The 25828-nt window shown below is 45.6% G+C and overlaps 1 protein-coding gene across 1 annotated transcript in view; it reads right to left on the reverse strand.

The window, feature by feature from the left end:
• The window catches only part of peli1b (pellino E3 ubiquitin protein ligase 1b), a 27981-nt gene extending 4709 nt beyond the window's left edge, over positions 1-23272 (reverse strand). The window contains exons 1-6 of the mRNA XM_076160443.1: positions 22692-23272; positions 5712-6023; positions 1343-1472; positions 464-565; positions 179-376; positions 1-78 (exon numbers count right to left, since the gene is read on the reverse strand). The exon at positions 1-78 is cut by the window's left edge and continues 111 nt beyond it. Of these exons, the coding sequence (XP_076016558.1) occupies positions 1-78; positions 179-376; positions 464-565; positions 1343-1472; positions 5712-5791 (588 nt within the window). The 5' untranslated portion in view covers positions 5792-6023; positions 22692-23272. The remainder of the gene's footprint in view (positions 79-178; positions 377-463; positions 566-1342; positions 1473-5711; positions 6024-22691) is intronic.
• Positions 23273-25828: the final 2556 nt, after the last annotated feature.

Genomic DNA, 25828 nt, shown 5'->3' on the forward strand with positions numbered 1-25828 from the left:
CGGGTGCATCACCAGCACGCCGTTGGTGGTCAGCCCGTCCATCTGACCGTCAGATGTCTTCCACTTAGCAGCTTTCTCCTGAGAACGTGTTAAACCTCATGTTAACCTCTTATTATCTGCAGTTTACACCACTTTTACGTTTGACTTTTCTTTGTGCGTGCAGATTGAACGCGCTCACCCCGAGGAAGATGTTCTTGGAGGAGTCGAAGCCCGCGGCGAAGATGCGCGCGGTGTACGGCGGCGTGCGCTGGCACATGATGCGGCAGGCGAAGCGTGAGATGGTGCTCTGGACCGACTGGGTGTCTGCGTTACTCTGGCTGCCCGCCACCGTGTCTGTCACCACAAAGTCTATGGGACTCTCCGTCGAGCGACCAATCTGTTGGAAGCCAACATCAAGAGATGAAACCTTCCACACTGAACCTTAACATGAGTCTGGATGGGAGGAGAGCGGCGGCGTGTTTACCTGGAACATGTCTATATTGCTGTCGTGTGTGTACTCCACCACCACCGTCTGGGCTCGGGACAGAGTGTAAGAGATGCTGTGCTGGTCTTTGTTGCTTATGGCCTGTGACATCAAAAAGACAAGAGGAGAGAGAATGAAGGCGTCTCGTCTTGACGATCAAATCAAACGTTTCACTTAGAATGACCCTGGTAGAGACGGCCAGAGGCAAGTGCGAGTGGAGTGTGTGTGTGAGAGAGAGAGAGAGAGAGAGAGAGAGAGAGAGAGAGAGAGAGAGAGAGAGAGAGAGAGAGAGAGAGAGAGAGAGAGAGAGAGAGAGAGAGAGAGAGAGAGAGAGAGAGAAAGTTCAGTTATATAGTCACAAGCTACACCTAACCTTGCCATGTTGGGGTCAGTCAGGACCACCCACTGGACTGCGAAGGACAATCACTCTTCCAGACACTTTCAATTACTGCAACTAGAAGCCTGACCTGTGTGTGTGTGTGTGTGTGTGTGTGTGAGTGTGTGTGTGTGTGTGTCCATACAGAATCCATTAAGTACAGATGTTACAGCATGAACAAAAAGTCTCCCACACACTCAAACACACACAGTGCCCCGGTCATTTAACAGACTTCGGTGGATGTCTGGATGGCCTTCTAACTGGACATGTGCCTCCCAGGAGCGTGTGAGCAGACGCTATGTGACCTTTCACCCCCTGCCGTTGGTCTCTATCATAAAGCTTCAGTCAACCTTCTCTTCAACAGAACAAGAGCACAGGAAAGAAGATTGGCAGTGGTTGTGGGACTTCAGTTTTGTGATTGTGTGTATGTGTGTGTGTGTGTGTGTGTGTGTGTGTGTGTGTGTGTGTGTGTGTGTGATTCTGTGTGTGTGTGTGTCAGTCACCTTGGCTGCCTGAGGAGAGCAGGCGACATGAACTGTGCTGGGCTTCACCCCGTTTGCCTTCGGTCTCTTGCAAAGTGCAAAACGGCTTTTACGTCTGCCTCGATCCCCGTTAGGCAGAGAGCCATTGTACCTGCATGGACACAAACACACACACACAGGGACAAAAATGTAAACACACACTCACAAGTGCACACAAAAGCTAAGAGACAATAGGGCATTATTGTCTGAGCAGCTGTATAATATGCTGGAAAAACATTGGTTGTGGAAAGTGCTTGCAGCAGTTTGTGCTCCCCATTCCCCAAGAGTGAGTGTGAACGCTGAAACACACACATAATGCAGAAAGAACAGCATATATCTTTCAAACATGCTTTCCACAAAAGCACATTGTGTCCGTGTCGACAACAAAGCCCTTCAAACATAACTTCAGAAAGGCTGAGAAAATAAACACTCACACACACAGAGAGAGAGAGAGAGAGAGAGAGAGAGAGAGAGAGAGAGAGAGAGAGAGAGAGAGAGAGAGAGAGAGAGAGGAGAGAGAGAGAGAGAGAGAGAGAGAGAGAGAGAGAGAGAGAGAGAGACTCATTTAGCCTGATACACGGCCGAGGAGAGGAGAATAAACAGAGGCGTTCCCTCCGACAGAATGGAGTCTCTGTGACTCCCAACAACTCTGTGACTGTGCTGCTCTTGTGTAGTGTGTGTGTGTGTGTGTGTGTGTGTGTGTTCTCTTCGATGTAGCCAAAAAAGAGAGAGAGGGCCTGAGAACTGGTTTAACACCGATCCAGCTGCATCTGCTCCTTCCTTGTAGAGAAGAGAAGACAAGATATCATGAAGAGGTATTAAAGATGAGGTTGAACTTAGGGGACTGGTAGGGGAGGTTAAAGTTCATCGAGGCTACCAGCTTGAAGTGATGAATGATTGGAACTGTACTGATATAAAAACACATCTCTGCTTTAATCCCTTAATTCTGTGTTAGTTAAACCAGTTTGTAGTAATAATCTATCAAACTTTCCAAACTTCCCAAAGCCCAAACCTGCAACACTTTGCCGCACCACTCCTGTGACACAGTTCACCAGATTTACAACAATTCAGCAACACTGTCAGAGCACCATCACCAACTGTGACTGCAGCCGGCCAGAGATGCAAAGCTCAGCAGGGCCGAAATAGTCCCAGGCACAGAGAGGAAGGCCCTCAAGGACTACTGGAGTTTAAATACGGATGTGGCTGCACACATGCATATGAATAAATAGGATCAAACTTTGACCGGACCGATCAGAACTGCCAGTTGTATTTAAACAGCGCAGACGGTCTGCAGCTTAAGCGTTTGAATGCTGAGAGAGAAGATCTGCCGGGATCAAACAACGCCGAGAGGGTTTATAAGTAACCATGGTGAAGGAACAGCGCCGCAGCAACGTTTGGGAGGAGTAACCATGGCAAGAGTGTAACCATGGCGAAGTTTGTCCGTATCCGTGCAGAAAGGGCAGGGCGGTCTGCCGGAGGAAGCTCAGAGCGCTGCCGGCAGTCCAACTCAGGTTCCCAAGGGTGTCAGTGGTGTGTGAGCGCCCGAGGAGTATAGTAGGTCAACACACATACAGTATTTCTGAAAAAGGTGGAAGTGGTTAGTGTGTCTGTGTGCATTTGTGTACATAGACAGGTTGGAAGTAGGTCAGGAAGGATTGAGTTATGAAAATGTTAATGTGGATACACTGGAATAAGAACAATGAATAAACCGAGCGTGTGTGTGTGTGTTCACACGGCACAGCCTAGTATAACACAACACGCTACCACTCAGACAGTGAGACAGACGAGTACAGTGAAATCAAAGAAATGTCCGGCTTTGTGTGTAACTGCTGGTCTCCCTTCACATGTGCGTCACAAGTTGCTGCTCATATTATTTAAACACGCTGCTATTTAAAAACGGCAAATACATTTTGAAAATCAGGGTGTGGTGTATGTGTATGTTTAAATATGTTACGGTAACGACACATGTAGAGCGAGCGGAGCAGCGGAGCCAGACTGGGAGGGAGCGCGGCGTGATCCGGTGACGTTAGAGGCCGTAAAAAAAGCCACAGGGATGTCCTGTAGGCCTGCGCACGGAGCGGAGCCTCCCCGGAGACGCCGCGGCATTCCTCCGGATCAGCCCATTAGCATCGCTGGACCTCAAACATGCTTGGGTTGGAACGGGGCGGGGGCCGGTTTAGACTACTTGTTGACGGGGGTGGGAGTGGGGGACTGCGTTAGTATTAGCCTGAGGGTGCGAGTCTGGTGTAGGTCACGCAGGAGTCACAAATAAATCTCAGTGTGCAGGGGAGCCGCTCGAGCGTGCAACCGCTGAGCGCTCTCGTCTTTTTCACACACACACACACATCCTCCATTCATCAAAGGCAACTTTAGTCAAGATATCACTCACTCACTCACTCACTCACTCACTCACTCACTCGGAGACATGGCTCTGTATATTAGCAGGGACGTTAACGTGTGTTTTGCGTTTGACAAGGACACAAAAGCCTGATGTGTGGTTAGAGCTACGAGTTCACTTCCCTCATGTGTTCAGATCCCTCGTGCAGTCGTGGATACACACAACGCAGGTATTCACAGCCTGCTCGTATCCGTCTGTCAGCATCCCTGTTCTGCTCCGACATAGAGCGGCCTTGTTTACAGCACAGTGTGTGACGACTCCTATCATACTGCAAAAAAATGCTCCGGCTGACCTCTGACCCCTGACAACAACAAGCAGAGATGGAAAAAGCGGAGCAAAATGGAAAAAATGGGGTTTCTCTCCTTGTAAAGGCATGGAGCTCTGCATTTACTGCTCGCTGTGTTTTTCCACTGGGGGAAATATGTCCACTGTCGTCTCAACCCATAACAACAAAGTGTGAGTCAGCTGGGAAAGCGGCTGTGCGACACACGTGAAAAGTGTGTGTCTTTGGACCAAATAAAAAGCGGTGTAAAAAAAGTAAATAAGTAAGTAATAATAATAATAATAAATAAAAAAAAGTGTCTGTTTGTATGCGGATTTGTTTGCGTGGAGTTGCGTGTTGCGTGTGCTGGATCACGTCTGTACGCGTCAGGAGTCTTTCCGACAACTGCATTCCTCTGCGGAGCCGGGTGGGACAGGGAGCGGAGAGAAACAGCCCTTTGGGGAATGAACAGGAGACAGACATATAAAGGAAGTCCTTCACTGTCAGATGTAATTGAATAGTGTGTGTGCCTGCCTGTGTGTGTGTTTATATGTGTTCTGGGGGCGAAGGATGCAGGGTGTGGCGATGAGTCTTTCCCTACAGCTGACTACAGCTGAGACAGACGCTGTGTTTCCTCATTAATATCATGATACATCAAAAGGTATTAACCATGAATCATCTTTCAAAACAATTCTCATAGCATTAATGCGATACCCTATTATGTTTGTATACAAAAATGTCAGAGTGAAGTATCTCTGACATCATGTTTTGAGCTGTTGTTGTACAAACATTGTGTTTTGGCCATATTCTGAACCCTGTGCAGCCATCTGGACAGGCTTGCGTAACAACGCTTCATGTCCAATACAAAATTCAAGATGGTGCCTTCTGGAAAACCTGTGGTCAACTCCCCCATAAATCATTCAGTGGCTTAGTTTGCTGCTCATTTCCAGAGGTCCACATGTTAACTGAGCGACCAGAGTGCATCTTTTCCCGCGGCGCGGTGGAGTCTCTGTCACCGCAGTTTCCATTTCTTTCAGTTACGGTTCCTTCAATAATTGGCACGAACCACCAGTGGCATCAAACGTTGACGCCATTATGAGAATAAACAAAGACTGTTTCTGCCGCGGGCCTGTTTGTATCTCAGCGCAGTGAAAGAAACCATCTTCACAACGCTGGACTGAAGTTGCTCATATTTATTTAAGCTCTATCGATTGTTCTTGCGCACATCGAAGCACAAGTCACGGGGCCGCCTTTTGTCCGAACAATGGAACAACCCAGACCGGGAAACGCCACGTTTCAGATACCTGGCACACGTGAATGTTGAGCAACGATTACACAGAGCTAAAACAAACAGCAATGATCACCAAACACCTCCGAGCCTTATAAGCCATGACTCATGGATCCAACTGGGACAGACACGATCAATCATCACACAAACATGCTGCTGACAGTGAAGGTGCATTCAGTGTGTATCACTTTAACATTACATTTTGTTGGAAAATTTGGTTATATAAAAAGGAAAAATCTTGATGGAAATGGAAAATCTCGATAATCTTCAAAATGTAAAACTCTGATTCACATTTTCTTTTTGCAATATTTGATGTATTTGCTTGAATTGTATCGGTAACCTGGGTGGAAACGTAACTGCTGAGACAACGAATGGCAACAGTTGGTCTGTGAAGTCTACTTACCCCAGCACAATGAGCTCTCCATATTTTACTGGCACTTTGGTGGAGGTGGTGGTGATGTTTTCCTGCTCTGGCGAGTACATTGGGCACGGCTGGTGGAGGTTCGGAGGAGGAGGGGCGGAGAGAAGGACGAGATTCCACAGGGCGAGGGGGGAAACGGGAAGGGGAAAGGAAGGGTAGGGAAGGGGAAGTGCTGATCAAGTGGAGCACGGAGTGGGAAAGGAGGAGGAGGAGGAAAGGGAAGGGTCAGCTGAGCCTCAGCTCTGCCCTCTCATGCTTCATGGGTCCGTCTCTCGCAGCGCTGCTCGTCTCGTCCTGCAGAGGGAGGGACACAGAATGAATAGATGGTTAGTGTGCGCTCCAAGGTTTCAGATACATTTTCAAGTTGGTTGGAGGCCCGAGGGTCCTGAGGCCTAATGGCCTGGTGTTTATACTCTGTAAGAACTACACAACATTTATGCACCAGAAGCAGAAATAGCAAGGCGTGACTGTAGAATTTCAACCACAAAGGTCGACCAGTCATTCAGAGCCGAGCAAAGATCAAAGAGGAACCAGCGACAATACAGACAGTCACACCACTGTGTCAGATTTTACTCAGGTGCTGCGACAGAACTAGGTGATGGACACCGCAGAAAAGGTCTGGTTGCTCAAGCTTGAGGAGAGAAACTCAAACACTCCCACTGAAAGCTGCATGTGATTCTAACACCAGCGCTCACATCTTTTTGCCTATGATCGTGGGAGGCAGTGGCTCAGTGGGTAGTGCTTCTGCTTGGGAACTGGAGGGTTGCTGGTTCGAGCCCCTGTCGAGGTGCCCCTGAGCAAGGCACCGAACCATCAATTGCTCCCCCTTCTGCGAAGGGTGGTAATGTAATGTAAGTCGCTTTGGATAAAAGCGTCTGCCAAATGATCGTAATGTAATGTAATGTAATGATTAAAGCAGTTTGAGCATTTTTATTGGGGACGGGGATTTCACAGACAAACCAGGTAATCAGGACATCAATAATGCACCTGCTGTGTTTAAACATCGCACTCACAGCTGTGTCAAAATATGAGTCTGTATGTACACAGTGTAATTCTGATATTTTTAACATATACCCCAGAGAGAGAGAGAGAGAGAGAGAGAGAGAGAGAGAGAGAGAGAGAGAGAGAGAGAGAGAGAGAGAGACAGAGAGAGAGAGACAGAGAGAGAGAGAGAGAGAGAGAATTTGCTCAGTGGGTAAAAATGGAAAGTACACCCACACACACACTTCACACCCCCAAGACTTTACTGCTCGGTTTCAAATTAAAATACCCGCATTATAATGTCACGGATGTGACTAAGACAGGCTGAGTGTGTGTGTGACATGTTCCTATAGAGTGAGGTGGGTGTCTATAAATGCTGACTGCAGGTAAAAGTCAGCGATTGTTACACGCACGCACACACATACACACAAAAACACACACACATACACCCAGAGCTCTAACTGGGAGAGTGGTGAAGGAGAGAATGAGCTTTACTTCCAAGTGTAGGAGCCCCCTGTGCACTTTCAACATCATGGCTTTGAGTTCAACTCCTGACCCCTACTCTCCACTCTCCAAACCACTGTGTGCACTGATGAAGGACACACACACACACACACACACACACACACACACACACACACACACACACACACACACACACAGAGTTTCGTATAAACATGTCACGCTACTTTAGAGAAGAAAGAATAACATCCTCACTTTACATTTCAACACAATCCTCCACATATGAAGCACACATTTTTCCTCCTACAATTCCCAAAGTGCCGCTCCGCTGAGAGACTGCACGGCCACACAAACCAGAAGGAAATATGGAAAGTGGAGTGTTTCTGTAGCATGTGGGGTGGGGGGGCTTTCTTCCTCTGTCACTCTCACTGCGGACTGATCAGTAGAGGAGCAGGAAGGTTGTTAAAGTCCCATCAGATGGAGTGGGAGAAGTTCACGCTGAGGGTTTCCAAGAACATAACTCAGACACGATGTCAGCCAATAGCTCCGTATAGGCCTTGGGCAAGAAGTCCATTTAGTCCAACTCCAAATTGGTTTAGGATGGAAGATAAATTGTTCGTCCCTTGAGATCAGTCAACCAGTTGCTCGCTGGTCAGAGTTTTCTTCCCTCGTATACTTCGGTTAGAAAAATGCAATGGGTTGTCATCATGACTCAAACCAGTTGAATATATATTATAAACTGGCAAGGTTCATCATACAGTCTGAAGGGAAGGGAATCTCTCTCTGATTTGGTTTCTTCCTGTTTCTCTTAATGATTTTTGAGGGAGTTTTTCCGCAAGCTGAAGCCCTTTGAAACGTTGTATGTGATATTGGGCTATGCAAATAATCTTGACTTGATCTATTTCATCACACCAGGACCTCCACACAGATGTGTGAGCTGTAGGCAGCTTCTAAAAAACCTCACCAAGCAGAGCAGGAAGGAGGGTAGATGCAAAATACTAAACAAGGCAGAAGAGGACACAGACACAGACAGCACACACACACACTGCTTATTCAACACAACAATCATGCCGGGTTCATCAAGCTGTAAGATGAAAAGTTCATCCAGTAAAACCATTCTGACCTTTTCTTAGTTCAGCAATGAAATGCTAAATGGTAATTCAAGAGGTTAGGAATGTTTCTGGCTTTTACAATCAGAGGACGGCAAGGTCAATGTGTGTGTGGGTGGTGTGTGGGTGGGCGGGGCGGGGCGGGGGGTTGCTTATGCTGGATGACTCTTGAGTGTGCAGGAAGAAAAGGGCAGTGAAGATGAGTGTGTTCAAATTGCAATACTGGATCCAAGCCTGAACCCCACCTGGTCCCCTGACACAATAGGTTAATCTCAAATTCTCATACACACCCACACACAAACACACAGTACCCCATGTGCAACCATACATTTACCTGCTTACACACACACACACACTTACACACACAGCTGTGTCGAGGGAGCTGTTAGCAGACTTGCCAGGGATTGATTTTTCCCTATGGATCTATAGTCTGAAGACCAAATGAAAAATGGGTCTGAGGTCACGTTATTGAACACGTGTCCTGAGTGCTGAATTATGCTTTTCTATCTCAACTCCACTGCAGTTAAGAACTCAGAATGAAGAAGAGAGAAGAAGAGATGGAAGATGCTGTGGGTCCCCTGGCCTGCACCAATGTAGAAGCTGGTATCATTGTTGACATGAACAACACTAACAAGACTCGGACCTCAAGTCAGCCAGTAGTACAAAATCACACCATCTCTAAAACATCTCTGGACGAGGCAGCCAAAGACATTCTAAACATATTCTGTCCCTGCTCAGCGGGACATGAATAGCTTGGCTGGGGGACACAGTCAGGTGCTCCGGCCTTATGTTACATCCAGACTCCACTCCAGCCCTAAGACAGTTGAGGAGTTGGGGCGAGGCAGAGCCGGAGTATGGGAGATTTGATCATAATCATAATGGGACCACCCGCACTTATAATCTACACACTCATAGCACTGTGAGGCGGTTTGGATGGAGGTGTCCATCGGATTTGCATGCACAATCAATACTGGGTTTATCCTCCCCCTCCTCCCCCTTCCTGCATGTTCTCCACTGACAGGTGTGGTCGGTCAGTTGGGTAATCTCTCGCGCTAAACAGTTTCCTGTCCTGTCTTCCTCTCCTCCACTCCCTCCGCCCCACATTTCCTGCTCTTTCACTTTCTCCATTCCATGTTGCCATGAGACACCAGCTGTTTGTCTCTGTGGTTGTGTGTGTGTGTGCGTGTGTGTGTGTGCATGTGAGAGAAAGAGAGAGGGAGGGGGAGAGAGAGAGAGAGAGAAATAAAGGAGAAGCTTCCCTCAAACTCTTAACAATACATTTTAGCCTTTGACTTTTTGACATTATGTGTGTTGCCCCAACGGGACAGATATGCATTGCCTGTCATCTATATGTGTGTGTGTTAATTTTTGACTCTTTGTGTGTTTGGGTATGTGTGTGTTCCTGACTAAACTCCCTGCCTCAGCAACACTGCATGACACACTGTGTCTCTGCGTGGCTGCATGCCAACTGCTGCTTAGCTACCCAGACACACACTCCTACAACAATGGATTGAGAGCACGGTGTGACAGGCTCGACTGGCTGGGGTCAGGGTGTGTGACAGACGTGCTGCTGGCGGCGGGCGCAGCAGACTCACACTTAACGTGGCCCTCATAAAACTTTACTGCAGGGAGGCACGGGTGACACCTGCCATTCACGCTGGTTGCCAACACAGCACAACAGATGATACAAACAAAAGTGCGAGCACACGTGTGGAGCGGCAAACAGGAGCATACGTGTGAACGCATTCGTATGTCCACACACACTTAGCCGCTTTGTGTTATAACTGCAGAGCGACACAGCTAACTGTCCAGCCTCATTCCACTTCTCCACAGGGTTTGAACCCTGCGTGGAGAGGCTATATTGGGTCTCACTCAGGTTAGGTGAGTCGACATGTGACACACTTTCAGAATCACAAGATACGCTCTGAGTAAACCAACAGTTCAACTGGAGCCTGTGTCTCTTAGCTGGTAGGCCTGAGACACGGCCTATTGTGTTTCCTAATGTGCTAACTTTGCTTCATGGCCAAGGTCCTTTTCCATAAACAGCAAAGAGCACATCAACTAAGACCAAAGTCTCTCAACACTAAAGGAAACAGAGGAAATGTGCTTTCCCCCCCTAAGAATTGTCAGCAACACGTGTTAAGAAACATCTGGGTGAAGTATGGAGTTTAACTGTGTACTGTTATGGCACCAAAAGAGCTTCTGATATACAGCCTGTGGGGACACAACCAGACAGTTACAGAGTATAACAACTAGTGACCTTAGTCCAAGCATCTGCATGGAAGAATGAGGAAGCTAATGGTGGAAGAGGTCAGGACTTGCGGTTGCTGTGATCTTTGCCAAAGCTCTTCATCAAGAAGGTCATCAGATACTTCATCATCAGATATTATCAGCTCCCACCACATCCTTAAAACACTGTGAGTCTCATTCATTCCACATCCTTTGTTCCTTATGAGCAGGCTGTTTAGTAAGAGATCCCTGTGGAGATCCCCAGATGTTCCAGGGCGCAGACTCATAAGGTACAAGGTAACATGCTGCCTCTCCTAAGTCCAACTTTCAGTCTTTCTATCCCTTGTGATGCTCATATTTATTAAACTGAATATTGTGGTAGAGTTACTTTATTGTGAAGGCTAAGTCCTACAAAACACTGTGCTTATTTACTTTATTTAGATGGTATTTAAGCTATTTAAGAGCAACTTTAGTTAGTAGTGTAGCTCTAAAGACACAGAGTCTGACGTAGCTCCACGGGTGCTTTTCTCAAACTAACCTTGTGCAGTAAATTTCCCATGTGGCCCTTTCTAAAGAGGTGAAGAGAATCTCTCCTCTGGGTTTCAGCAGAGCCCTGTAGTAGATTGGTGAGCTACCCAGAGTTTAGCTCGTCTCTCCCCCAATGACTGCTGAGATGGGCTCCAGCCCCCCCACGACCCTGAATAGGATAAGTGTGTATGGAGAATAGATGGATGGATGGGTTTCAGCACAGTATCACACTCACCCCAAAAGGGCATCTATTATTAAAAGCCACAGTGATATGATCTGCTTAATCAAACGCCTGCGTAACTGCTTGAGCTGGCAGAAACCACTCATTTGTTGATGCAGGTTAGTGTAATGGTTAGAAAGATGATCCCGTACCTGAAATGTCACGAGTTCAATCACTGTATTAACCTTTTGGAATTGCCCTTTAAGGTGATATCAATGTTATACCCCATTTCCTGCTGTGTTGATCCTGAAGCTAGCTGATATCAATTTATACACACATTCAGTCATACGGGCACTCTTACAGCTGATCTTTTTCATGTGGTTTCTTCAGGAAATGTGAGAATGATATGACTGTGCTTTAGCTGTTACACAGAGCGAGTGGGCGTGAAGCTTATTTCAAACAGACGAACACAAAACGTTTGGGCGATTAAAGAATGCCTTTGATACCGACTTGTAAAGAAGACGTTGCGTGGCGTTTTTCATGTTGCATATCCTTTTTTTGGAAATGCCAGTCCATACTGGACCTGCCGACACCCACCACTTCCTTCCACTGACATCAAAGCCAGGTTTCTGTTTGTATGTGCCTACACAGGTTCAACCCCGTGAGAAACTGCTGCATTCTGTCATGTGTCTCAGGATACTCGAAAGGTTAGGAGCAGGACCTCAGGGATCAGGTGGGGAGTAAAATGTATGCATAATAGAATGGAAAAGACGACCGTGTCACTGCTAGCTGCAAAATCAATGTACTTCACTGTGGGGACACTTGAGACATCTGTCCCTGAGGAAACTGTCCTGTCCCACTGAGACAAGAATTGCTTAAGTGCAAACTATTATTAGCAATTAGCTCACAACATGATGATCGTTGTTACCAGCAGCTGACAACAAGTTACTCATTACTACATGCACTTTCTGGAGCGTTTCATTGTTCAGTCATTTGTTGTGCAGCCTTCCTTTGAGATACAGCTGCCGGTGCAACTGTAATTTGAGGTTCAGCTGAATCTGAGCCTCAGGACGAAATTAGATGCGTTAGCCCACAGAAACAAAAACGTACGTACTGTCCTTACGTTATGAAGTCCAATATTTCATACTTGATCACCAGAAATAATAACACGCAACATTCAATGGCAGAATACATTCTTGTTGGCAAGTCATTGATAATTAGATAACAAGAAACTTTGCTTAAAGTCCACTTTAAGCAAAGGACTTGCAGTATGGGTCATGTTAAAAGGGGCAAGTATGTTCAGCTAATCCAAATACTGCTTAGAAACATGTCGGCCTCACCTAGCAGAAAAGCTGCTATTGTTCATTCCCACATTCAGAGGAGCTCCACACTATTGTGCTCTGCTTGAGATGGGGCTCAGTCCCTCCACATGCTTAGATCATGTCCTGTCCTTCAAGGAAGAGGGGAGAGGTCAATTAAATCTACAATCAAACCCCAATGGAGTGAAAGGCATCATGGGAGGTATAATTGCAAACTTGTTTTTGTCTCTCAGACGCGAAGCAACCTTCATTTAGTTCAATCTAACAAACCCCCTTTGCCTCAGGGACCATTAGACGCACTACAAAACAACCTAACCGCTATTGTGGTGATAAAGCCTTGAAAATATAATTCAACAAATTTTAAAAAGTGGAAAATAACATTAGGAACATGAGGTCTGAATGGAGCTCTGTGTTGGGGGAAGCGGGCCCACATCATTGACCCATAACAGAGAGATCAACATCCTATGATGGGCTTCAGCTTCAGTCAGACAGACAGGCTTCAAAGAGACAGACTGCAGATTTATCAGCTCAGACTAATAGTCTCAGCAAGATCCTGCTTCCTCATTCAGACAAGACAATGCTGAGAGAGTTTCATACGTCAACCCATTACTCCCTATGACTGCGGCTAAGACTCTGCGGCTAAGTGCTGTTGTTTTGGTCTGCACATACCCTAAAATGCGAGTTGTGACCTCTTGCATTCAAGCTGATTTAATGCAACTTCAGCAATTACAAAGCCTGTGTTAATCCCACATATCATGGCTGTGTAATTCAGAGACGTCCTTTGGAGTGTGGGGGAGGCAGTGTGTGTGTGTGTCTTTGTATACAGCAGCGGGCATTTGAATTTACTGTGAGGGTGTGATGCACTTGTGAATACATATGTGTGTGTTTATGAGGGCGCGAGCTCGTTTACAGACACCTTAGGTCTAGTCTGCAGTGTGTAGGGTTGCATGAAGGGATTGGTTTGCACGCTGTCAAGATTAGATGCCCAATGGCTCGTAAATCGATCCCTGAGGTGGAGCGGGGGCTGATAAACCCGACGCCAGATTCTCTATTCCCTTTCCTTCTATCCAAGCCTGTCTGATCAATGAACGTGGAGAGTCTGAATCAGCACTGGAGATGAAAAGAACGGACGGAGACAAAGGGACTACCAGCCACTCGGCGCACGGGAAGAAAATACTTTGTTCTGACATAATAAAGATGTGCAGCATAAAGTAGGACTACATTCAATTTGCAAAACCGATCCATTTGAGACAGCATAGCTGTCAGAGCATAAGAGCTCTGCAGCTTCACTGTAGTGGTGCTCTATAGGGTATTGTACTGCGTGTGGTACTATTGTATTACTCAGTGAGCGTGGCTGCTATGGCTGAAGGACACACACTCACACTACGATCACAAGCTTTGCACAATGCCAATGCTTTTATAACTAAGACTATAATATTTCCTTCTTTTCCTCCATCACCGCAGCAGCCAGCACATTTTCAGAACACACAGAGCTTCCAGAAGACTGTCGGTTGAATCCCAGAGCAGCACACATCTTGAGACAAAATCTGCGATGTTTGGCAAACGGCCAAGTGTTAATATTTTCATCACGCCGCGGCAATGTTAGTGGTAGTGCCAGTGGTGAGTTGGAGGACTATATTCTGATGTGTGAGACTGTCAACAAGCTCGTAATCTCCTCTAGCTGGGGACTCTTCTCCCCGACTCCAATTATAATAAAAGAGGAAATGTTAAACTTTTCAGTGCGTGGAAATGATCAGACTCATTTCCAGCCACACTTTTCCAGATCTCGTAAATATCTACAATCTGCTCGCTCAAAATAAACCCAAAATTGTGCGCTGGCACACGCAGGCCATTTCCATTCAGAGAGGCTATAAAAAACAACAGAGGACCTTAGGACAGGGAACATTCACTGCTGATGCAACATTACAGAAGATTAATGTGGCGTAAATTACATCTCCTGAAGCTCAGCTGGGTGTATATAGATAAAATGGCATTATCAATACAAACCAGATTGTTAAATCTTGAGCGCGAGTAAACAACAAGCAGTTGATTCTAGTGTTTTGTAGTTTGTGTGCAGCAATGCATTATTCAGTTACAACTTCATGTTCTTCATTTTGATGAATTCTGATGATATTTTACAGATTTGTCAGAGATAAACACAAACGCAAATGAGTTCTTGGGAACAAAAACACATTTCTGCCTCACAGGCCTGTAGCCAGTCGGCTCCAAAGTGATTTACACACAGCCGTCGTGTTGATGCACACAGGAAGTCCCAATTCCCTGCCCACTCACAGACAGGAGTGCACTTCTCATGTTCAATGCTCCCTGGTGGTGTATGCTGTGAGTGTGTGTGGTCCAATATTTACAGCATGATGGATGGAAACATATGCCAGAATCATGCGTACGGCGACACATAGGAAGGACGAAACAACGTGTGTAACCTGGACGGAATGAAGGCCAGCAAAGGCCAGGGCAAACAATGGAGATTTGGTACGAGCCTGCAGTGACATGACGCTCTGTAACACACCTGGCACTGAATGAAACACACATACACACAACTGAGCACAAACAAAACGCCCAGACCCAAACAGTACTCATGTTCAGTTCCAAACACTCACCGCTACCCTGAAGAACAGTACTTTTGCACCGTGTAACATACGTGCTCTCTGCCTTTACCACCATGTTAAATGCGGTGCTAATGAATTCCTTCCTCGTCCTCCTAATAATCACTGCGATGAAATGCAAACGTATATAGAGAGTCGCTGTGTGGAGAACATCCTGCCAACCCAGAATAGTGCTCACATTCTCTTATGTGGTGAAACATTTATAAGCTTGAGCCCATCTGTCAGTTTTTATGAGTGTAGCAGGTGACACCCCCCCCTCCCCTTTTTTTTTTGTTAAAGAACATACTGCAGAACTTACACACTCTGGAGAAACCATTAATGCGTGCACCACAGAGTTGGTAAAACTGGCATACAAGAGACAAAAAGGAAACCCAGACCACTTCCTCGTGTGCTGTTGTTAGCAACACAGTGAGTGTACATGACATGGTAGAAGCCAACACTAAGCCACGTTGAGCCACTTCAAGGGGATCTTCAAAAGCTCTGACTATGTCGGGAAAAAAAGGAGTAGCCACTAACAAGGCGGACTAGAATAATCCACTTGGGCCCGATGCCAAGCACTTGACCTGAGGAAGCGTTGCCACAACAATACTCACACTCGTCGGCTATAAACAGCAAGGCATGAAATATGTGGAGCAGGTCAGGAAGAGGACTTGAGCATTAGAAACGAGGAGAGGAATGTAAACCCCAGCTGTGTTGTTGAGAGCAGATGTGGGAATAAAGTGAATATGGCATCAACAGCTACCGGACCTCCAATTTCACAAAAACAAACCTGTGAGGTCACATAGTTAAGTTTCCCATGAACGTTGGGGTGCTGCAAGGCCAACACCCATCACACCACTCCGACCAATTTCAACGGTGAACAGCACATGTCCACCGAGGCGACGATCGCCCAAAGAAAAACACACAATTTAACCTCAAACATATGCTAATTGAAAGCAGGACTCCATTACAGCGCAGCCCCACCACTCCCACCTCTGCCCTCTACTCCTACAAGAGTCGACCCGGACCCTTCGGCGCCAAATTCCTGCTGAGAATTCATTTAATCCATCAAAACAAACTACCAGTTGTTTTGGAGGCTCCCGCAGACTGGCAACCCCACAGATATCCAGGACTCCAGCTTAACGTCCTCGACTCTAGACGGAGATGCTGAGTGGACGGACTGTCACCGTTTAATCCAACTCATGACAGCGTCTCAGTAAATCCTTATCTCCTCCCCCTTCTGCAATAATCTATACGAGGTAATACAAGATGAAGAACAGCTTTTGGGAAAATGTGAATCAGACTTCCCAATATCAAAACCTGATGAGATTAATTAGATTACGTCTAAATGTCAAACATCATTGTGCTCTGACTTTGACTCGGGCCAAATAGTTATTCAGCAGTTACAAACAGCCAACAAAGCACCGGAGGAACAGACGGTCCCTTTTCCAGCCTTTGGTGGGAGCTTTTGTCTGTGCTTTGTCAGCGCGGCCTACTGGTTTTTCCTGTAAGCGGCGCTGGGAGGAGGCTAACTCATGAGGGAAGGCAGGAGGGGAAAACAGGAGGCCTGGTGTTCGAATTACAGCCTCATCAATGATTCATCGGGATGAACACAGGCCGGCGCACAAGCCCCAGACAACAAACACTCCGGGTGGTGATTGCGCTGCAGCACGCGCACACATGCACGTACGAGAAAAACACACACCCAGACACACAATCACAGATGCAGTGAGACATACGAGCACACACACGCGCGCGCTGGGACGCATATTCCTGCAGCAGGGACCGAGACGGGCTGTGCGCAGTCATGCATAGAGACGTAGGCAAGGTCGTACATGCAGACAAACGCGTACATAAAGCATGGTCATACGGACATGTAGGCAAAGCACACAGACACACACAAAGTGCTTCTGGAGGAGCATGCCGCCTCCTCGCCGCACAGTGTATACACAGTGTGACCTTCCATACAGTGCAGGGGCAGAATGACAGCCATCTGTATTCAGTGCAGTGTACACAAACACTGCTGAACGTATTCAATTTAGTCTGTTATTCAATTGGGTAAATATTTGGGAGATCTAAATCCAGCCACATGTAAAGAGGTTTGTGTGGAGGCATCGTTTGAATTACTGATTGTTGACAAAAGTGCCCGATGAAACCTCATAACTTCCAGGTCTGAGGTCAAAAGGAATGAATGTGGATTCGTCTTAGGGTTCGTCATTCTAGCCCAGCTGTAGTTCTAAAAGAGGCAGGGTGGTTGGCGGACAGCTGGGACGAGCCCATGTTTTCTGTTGATATTTTCCTTTATAGCATATGCTTCCATCCTGTGTTCCAGTTTGGGGCCATTTGTATTGGGGGCTCATGTTGCGTTTCTTTGCGTCTCTCTGGGGAGAAAGGAAGCAATGATCTATGTGGGTCTAATTGTGCTGCACCTGGTCATAGTTTGTAATCATTAGCCTCGTCCCTGTCCAAACCAGACGACCTCGCGCTTAGCACAGTCTGCATGCAGGCTTCAGTGGGCGGGGTTCACTCTGGGCCTTGGCGGGGCTCACGTCTCACTCTTTTTCGGATCTTTTCCGACTTACAGACTTTAAAAACTTAAAATACAATTTGCTAAGCTTTCAGGAGACGGATAGCAAGCTTTGTCTGTATTACACGCCCAACAGTTTCACATTTGGTCCAGTTCACAGAGAAGGCGCTGCTCCCCGCGGAGGCCGCAGCCCGAAACAGGTTACAGAGAAGACCGCCGGCTCGTTTGACACAGGAAGGTTGGAAAGTTAAGCAGGAAAAGGCAATCATGCATGATCAGAGGGGAGTTGGTAATAATACGTCTCTGTGTACTTATGAATATGTGGCTGCGAGTTGGAGAGGAAGAGGGAGAGAAAAGGAGAGGGCGCCCAATCTTGACTCCCCCTCTTAGTCTCACACACACACCACAATGTTCAGCTGAAGGACAGCCAATGAAATGAAGGAAGCAAGATGCCCCCTGGTAGCAAAAGCCTCTGCTCTGAGACTGGGCCAAAGGAAACGTCACCAGACGCAACCGGAACAGCAACATGACGAGCAAACTGATTTGATAGATTTACATCTGTGCCACTGCCTCACCAGCCACTGAGGGTGAGGCGTAGGCAGCGGCCAGTGAGTTCTGGGGCCTGTTTGACCTGGTGGAGAGCAGAACTGGGTGTTGCCTTGGTGTCAGAACATCATTAACATAAGCATGCCGTTATTTTTCCCTTCCATAACACTCTGCTAACATTTACAAATAAGGATTCTATTCATAAATCCAGCTGGTTTACCGTTAAGGTAATAGAGTTGCCAAACAGAGCTGTGAACTCCCTCACAGCTATTTATTTTTTCAAGGAGCTGAAGGAGCCCCACTATATTTTCTTGCCCGCTTAATTCTCTGACGCAGGTATTGGCGTGTGTGTTAGTTGCGATTGACTGTGAAGGAAAAACAATGCGAGGAGAGGCAGTGAATGGACAGAGAGAGCAAAGAAAGAGAGAAAGAAAAGCGGAGTCCCAGGAGGTTGAATCCCTGTGCACTGCCTAATAAAGAGGACAATCCATTAGAATCACGTCTTAAATGAAACAACCCGGCGGGGAGCAGTTGGACGTCTCGTAAGAAGAGTGAGATAAAGACATTTTGTGTGATGGAGAAGTGAGGCATGGACCAAAGAATGAAAGAAAGGCAGAAATAAAGAATGCATATCTGCACACAGGAAAACCGATTTCGCCATTTAAAATCTTTCATGTTCATGGATAGGAAGCATCTTATCAGCAGTAGCACTGGCAGGAGAAGCGTATGGTTGATGTGTAAATGTCACTGTGCCATCTGTGACTCTGCATCCGTGTCACCATCATCATGTCTTTCCATCCAGAATGGAAATAGCATGATCGAAAAGTCACCTTAAGTCCATTCAACCCCAGCTGAGAAACCAGCTTGCGTGTGGCACGACAGCCAAGACAAACACGCTGCGGTTGAACAGTTTACATCCTTGTTTCCCTCACCAGTGTGGTTATGATTCATCAGTAAGGAAATGGTAAAAATAACTTTTATTGTGCTTATTACTCTGAGAATAGATAACATTCCTAAATAAGATACCGGGTAAACAACTCAATGTTCCATATCCTTTCTTAAACCGGCCATAACTGCAATTAAACTAAGTTGCCTGTAGTCTGAATGTTTCCTTAGTGTACATTAGTTTATCATAATTGTGACGACAGGGCGTTTCAGACAGGATTGCACAGAGCACATTGACTCTCCGCGGTGGAAAATGGCTGGTGGTTTAATGCACCCCCTTCTTCCCGTACCTCACAGAAACAGGGCCATAAAAACGTGCCCACTGTCTGACCCACTTTCCATGACAGACGTAATCTCCCTCCCCAACCTTCAGCCTGTTTACCAGCCCGGCAGACAGTAAGCTGGACGGGGAGGAGGGTTCCAAGCTCCTCGCCCACAACAGAGGCAAACCTGCTCAGACGCGCCGGCAAACACACCCGCCGATTCCCACTGAACTCTCAGACACACACACAAAGATAAATAGCCTTTTGTACATGATGTCCTTAAAATATAACAGGGTGTAAACAGAGGTGCACAGTCATTTGGCATGCTACTGTTTTGTTGGTGTTAATCCAAGGCGTACTCACTCGTCACCTAGAACTTAACCGGCAACTGCTGCCTCAGCCCCGTTCACAGCTATTACACACTGATGATCTGTCTTCAGAGATTTCAACACTTTATTTTTGCAAACTTATTAAGTATTTATCAAATATATTGATTCCAATTCCTGCACAGAGTATTTGCAGTTTAAACTTGTTTCTCTGATGCCATCAGTCCATTGCAAATGAAATTGTCATGGAATTCTTCTTCTAGACTTATAATTCATATCTCACTCTGCTTCAAGACAGCAATAAAATCTGCAGATATACATTAAAAAATGACTTTCTTCCATAAGAACATAATTACCTACATCAATAGAGTTGTGACCTCTGTACAGCTGGTATAGGACATGGGGATTACAAAAGCCTAATACTTATTCTACCTTACACAAAGTAACCCTGCAGATTGCACCGCTGTGGAAACAACAAGTGATACATTAGCACCATTTATTAAAAATAAGAAGAAATGGGAATTAAGATTAAATACAACTACAACACTGAAGGTTATGGAAATTATGGAAGGTTATTTGACTTCCCTCTGTGATTCATCAGATATAACACATAAGCTTGAGGAAGATGGAACAATCCGACTGGTGCATAATATGAAAACTATATTTTACAACATGCACATTTTGCAGCTACAGCAGTATAGATTTTGCAAATCAAATCCCCCAAAAGTAAGTTGTGTTTAAATGAGACTGGTGGTCATATTGGATGATAAACCTTGCAGAGCTGATGGAGGACCATGTAAGGGCTTTCATTTAACTGAAGTAAAAAACATTAAGAAAAATCAATGAAATAGGGTTTAGGAGGTTTTTGGTTACAGGATAGCAGCCACACAGTGTCCAGCCAAGACTGCGACTGGGAGGCCTCACAGTGTCCCAGCAGACGGGTTACTAAGGATACGGGCAGCACTGAGCCTCCATTAAGACATCAGAGCTCTCACCGCTCCCCGTCTGACACCACCGGCTCCGGTTTCCTGCCTGAAACTGAGACTCTAAACCATACCGGCGGGTAACACACACACACACACACACACACACACACACACACACACACACACACACACACACACACACACACACACACACACACACACACACACACACACACACTGTCTGTACCCACACCACACTGGTGCTCTTCTCTTACATGCTATACTGTGTGTCCTAAACGCTGCACATTACATGTTATGGCCATTTAGATTACCGTGAGCAGGCAGACTTAAAATAGCAATAATTTAATACAAAATGTTTTATCCTGAGATAGGAAGAAATCAATAAATAAACCAAAGGGGTAATAGCAAACAGCTCCACCTCTGTTCCATCCACATGCTCCATCAGATACAAAACCAAACTATTCACTACAGCCCACTAGGCTCCACAACAACTAGTTCACTTTTCAGTAACTAAGCACAGGTTCAAACATAATAGAACCATTGCATCTTGGAGAGATATTTCATAACTCTCTCTGTACTAAAAGCTGTTGACTTTGAGCAGAGCTGGCTGCTAATAAGTATGTCTATGCCAAAGCTCTTACCATGGGGAAATGGGTTTTGTGGCATTTCCATCATTTCGGGGAATCTACATCATTGTCTGCAAATGGCGTATGATTCATATGGATGGATCTTTAACATATTATAATCTATATGTTATTTAATACTAAAGGTCTGAGCTGATGAAGCAGAGAAGTGCTCCTCCTCTCTGGCACATGCTGTGTATCCAGACATTACTTAATTAAATGAAATCACCGTCTTTTAGGATTTAATGATCTAATTTTGTGATACTGATTAACGCTGGATTCATGGTGCCGCCGTTGTTGTTGTACTGCATGCATAGCATTGTGTTTTGAACCTAAACCAATACAATACCACTACACCAACTAGTCAAACATCTCCTGAATTGTTGATGGACAGATGCAATGTTGCTCTATTGTCTCGTAGGATTGACTGTCTTTTCAAGAAGTTGAATTGCCTGATTCATCATCACACCAACAAGCATACAATGGAAACCAGGCGTGTGTGTGCAGCAGTGGCAGTGTCAAGGCACTGATAGAGTTAACACCACTCTGTCTTCATCATGACATTTCCAACACAGAGAAGTCACAGTGATCTCTATCAGCAGCAGAACTTATCACATCACTGCTCACTGGCTGGGATGTATTGAGCGAGACAAAAAGAAAGAGACAGAGGGGGTGGGGGTGGGAGAAGAAGAAGAGGGGGAGGAGGAGGAGGAGGGAGGCATAGAGATGGGAGATAGCTTGACAGAGAAGGGGAGGGAAGTCATTAACTGGCAATCAAGCTTTAGTAATGGCAAGAGTTCGTGCAGTTGCTTAATTCCTTATCAGGCAATGTTCCCTTTCTCACTCACTCCCCCATCTGACAGGTCAGCAAGCAGACTGGAACTGATGTAAACTAATACTGCATCTCTTTCTGTCTCTGTCTCTCTCTTACACAGAGAGAGAGAGAGAGAGAGAGAGAGAGAGAGAGAAAAGACACTCATACGCCACCATCAGCCTTATCTTTATAACGCTGCTGATTTACTGAGATCAAGCCAGAGGGAAAAACAGGTGCATGGAAACCCCACTTCTCTCTCTCTGTGTGTGTGCGTGCGAACACTTGACAACGTTCAGCACTTTACAGCAGCAGTAGCTCTCACAATAACAGCCCTGAACCCACGTACCCGCTGAACGTTTCAACACCCGAAAATGACAGAAAGTCCATTTAAAATAAGGCAAAACAGAGGTCTTACACCCTCGCTGCATGAACGGGAGAGCAGGTGACCCTCAGTAGCAGAACAATTAAAACACTGCGTAAACTGTACGGGCTGCTAGCACTCCGACAGACTGCCGTTGCAGCACTCTTACCGTTGTAACGATTAATGGACAGGGCGGCTTTCAAGCGTGTGTTTACTCACAGTGATGTCAACGACGAGCTGCTCTTATTCTCCCCCGCGTCTCTCTCTCTCTCTCTCCCCGGTGAGGCGGACTGAGCTGCTAGCTTCTCCACCAGCTGCTGGCTCTCCCAACTTGGTGAGGCTAGCGCGCTAGCTAACGCTCCACCGGCACACACAAAAAAAAGAGGAGATTTTATGTTAATTTCTCCTCTGAAGTCTGGCGCGCCACAAGGAAAAACAAAAAGGTGCCACGCAAAATACACAAGGCCGGTGAGGTGACACGTTATTCGCTGTGTTTTCCCCGTGATAAGAGTTACAAACGCGGACGACTGGAGGAAATATCCCGTGTGTTTTCTGTGAGATGACAGGCGGAGAGCGGCGCGCGGTCCTTTGTTGTGAGCATCTGAACGTAAACAGAGCGGAGCTGTTCTCCGTGCTCTGCCCCCCGAGCGTACGCACGGAGGAGGGGGACAGAGGGGTACAACGCCATGACGTCGCCGCAAAGCATTCTGGGGTATGTAGTCGTATCTGTTTTTCTCCCTTACTTCAGTGCTGAAATGAGGTCCTAAACTCAAGGACGTGTTTTTGTTTTTTTGTCTCACTTTTTGTGTCATTTCTTTTGTCTTTCCGATACACGGAAGAGGCACAGAAACAAAAACTTTCATTTCTTATTTAATCTGTTTTAAGTTCTTTATTGATTCCAAATTATTGTATGTTTTATTATATGCCATTTTTGCACAGAAACTAAAAATCACACTTTTAGGTTGAACATCTTCCATCAACCAGTTAACCAAGGTGGACATGCATTATTCTCTGTACTGTGTCTGAATTGACATTATTATGAGTTTTATATTTATTTACTTTTAAAAATGTAATTGTGTTTTTAATTATTGTCTTTTTTGAGACACACACATACACACATACACACACGTACACACACGTACACACACTTACACACACACACCCAGTGTTGTGATCTGACATAAAGTAGGCTGCACACACTGACCTTGAAAACTGAAGACCTTCAGCTGTTCCTGCTTCATTACCTCCACGTTGCACTTGGATGTGCGTGAATCAGTCAGCACAGACACGCGTGTGACTCCCTCACCTAACAAGTGTACTTCCCATGCATTCAAACCACCTTACATGCCATGAGTGCATACATTTTCAGCCTGAGTTGGTTGGAATCACACAGGGTCTGCAGGGTTCTTCTGTCTCTGTCGCCTCCTCCATCTTTCTCTTTATCTGAAGCATGTTGCATGCCTTCCTTCTCCTCTTTCCTGCTCTGTGTGAGTGTCAATGTGAAGGCATGTGGGTGTTGGAGCTTGTTAAACAGTATTTTGTTTATTTGTTTTGGAAACCACCTTTTGACACCGTTCAAAGTCCAGATTTTGATCCAAAACTGTGCACATTCATGTCCATTAAAGCTTTTACATTCATCTGGATGGCATGCAAAATGCTTAATGAATGGAAATGTGTAAACGTCGTGGTATTTTTAAACTCCAACCATCCTCCAATCGGTGGGATGATGAAGTTTAGACATGATTGAGTGGACTGTCACATTGTCACTGTCAATGTCTGTTTCAAAGCTGTTATGTAAGGCTAAAGACTTGAGAATTAACTTTGTCCAAGATGTGGAGCATAAAACATTACCATTAGGCTGGGGTGGTGAATGCTGAATGTGTGTGTGTGTGTGTGTGCATGTGAATGGAATTGTTTGTGTGTCCAAGCTCTGAGTAGGAGATGACTCCTTCAATATGGCAATGAGTGGAAAAATCAGGTGAGGCCAAGAACAGATTAAATAGAACTTAACTTCCCCAATGGTAATGACACACACACGAGCACACTTTATTTTTACTCTGCTGAGACGCTGTAAAACACACTCTTAACGTATGCTAATAAAATACACTCCTGCTGCCACACTGGATGCCAACAGTGGGCAGTGGGTGTTTCAAGTAAAAGTGTTTTTGTATAAGCTGCAGGCGCTCTGAAGGAAGAATCTGCTTTGACTTAACAAACATAAGAAACCATGTGTGCCTGTATATATAGGCACATGCACACACACACACACACACACACACACACACAAACACACGCGCACACGCACACACACACACACACACACACACACACACACACACACACACACACACACACATACACCTTACATAATCTTTGCACACATTTTAATCTGTGTTTGAATCCTGCTGTTTATGTTGCTATGGTGACAACACCAACACCTCTTGTGGACGTTTCCAGGGTTGAAAGCAGCAGACACACCTTTCTTTGATTCCACGGTTGAAAACGCTCCAGCCAGTTCACTCCTGATGGATGTTTTGACAAGTGCTTCTCTTTCCAAACGCCAATGGGCTGCACTTCTGTGTGAAGCGTCAAGAAATGATGAAAAATGCAGCAGAGACACACACATGGTGCATGTGGTCTGATTAAAACACTTAGGTACACAGTGTATCCAGCCTGCACATGTGTGAGCTCACTTTACCACTGCCAATGTGTCAATGTGTGACGTTGAATGCACATTTTCTGTACTTTTATTTTTCCTTTTGCACAGATTTTCATTTTTGTATGTTGTAGATCTTACAGTTTATCATTGAGCATAAAAAAGGTCGGTAAGAAGACTAAAGTAAAAAGTAATAACAAAGAAGATACATAAGGAATTTAAGGAATTGTGAATTGTGAATACTTGGCAACAAATCTATTTGTAATCAACACTGAGACATGAGATCTAAATAGTTAACACAAGATTACAGTTAGAAAGAAATCATAGTTCATATAAGTTTGCAAAATATGTCTTTGAAAACCTTGAAGACCTTTCTTTGCATTGTTTCTCTGCAGTGCAGGACATTCAAAAGAGCCTGGAAATGAGTTTAAGCTGCAGCACAGAAATCTGCTCTCTAACTAAAACGGGGCAGACTTTACTTTAAATGCACAAAGTGGGAATATATCTTATCTTGTCTCCTGGCAGAAGTAAATTAAAACCTCAGTTTTCAGCATGCCGGGAAGGAGATTGTTGCTGACAAAGTTACTGCTGTCAAATGTGGATGAAAAAATGGATTGTGATGTTTTTCATAACTTTGTCTTTTTACGTTTTTAGTATTGATGTTTACACTTTGGGCTTTTGGCAGATATCCTGGAAAAAT

Source organism: Genypterus blacodes, unplaced genomic scaffold (assembly GCF_046128005.1).
Source record: "Genypterus blacodes isolate CSIRO-AG114 ecotype Tasmania unplaced genomic scaffold, CSIRO-AGI_Gbla_v1 ptg000105l_1, whole genome shotgun sequence".
Taxonomy (NCBI): domain Eukaryota; kingdom Metazoa; phylum Chordata; class Actinopteri; order Ophidiiformes; family Ophidiidae; genus Genypterus; species Genypterus blacodes.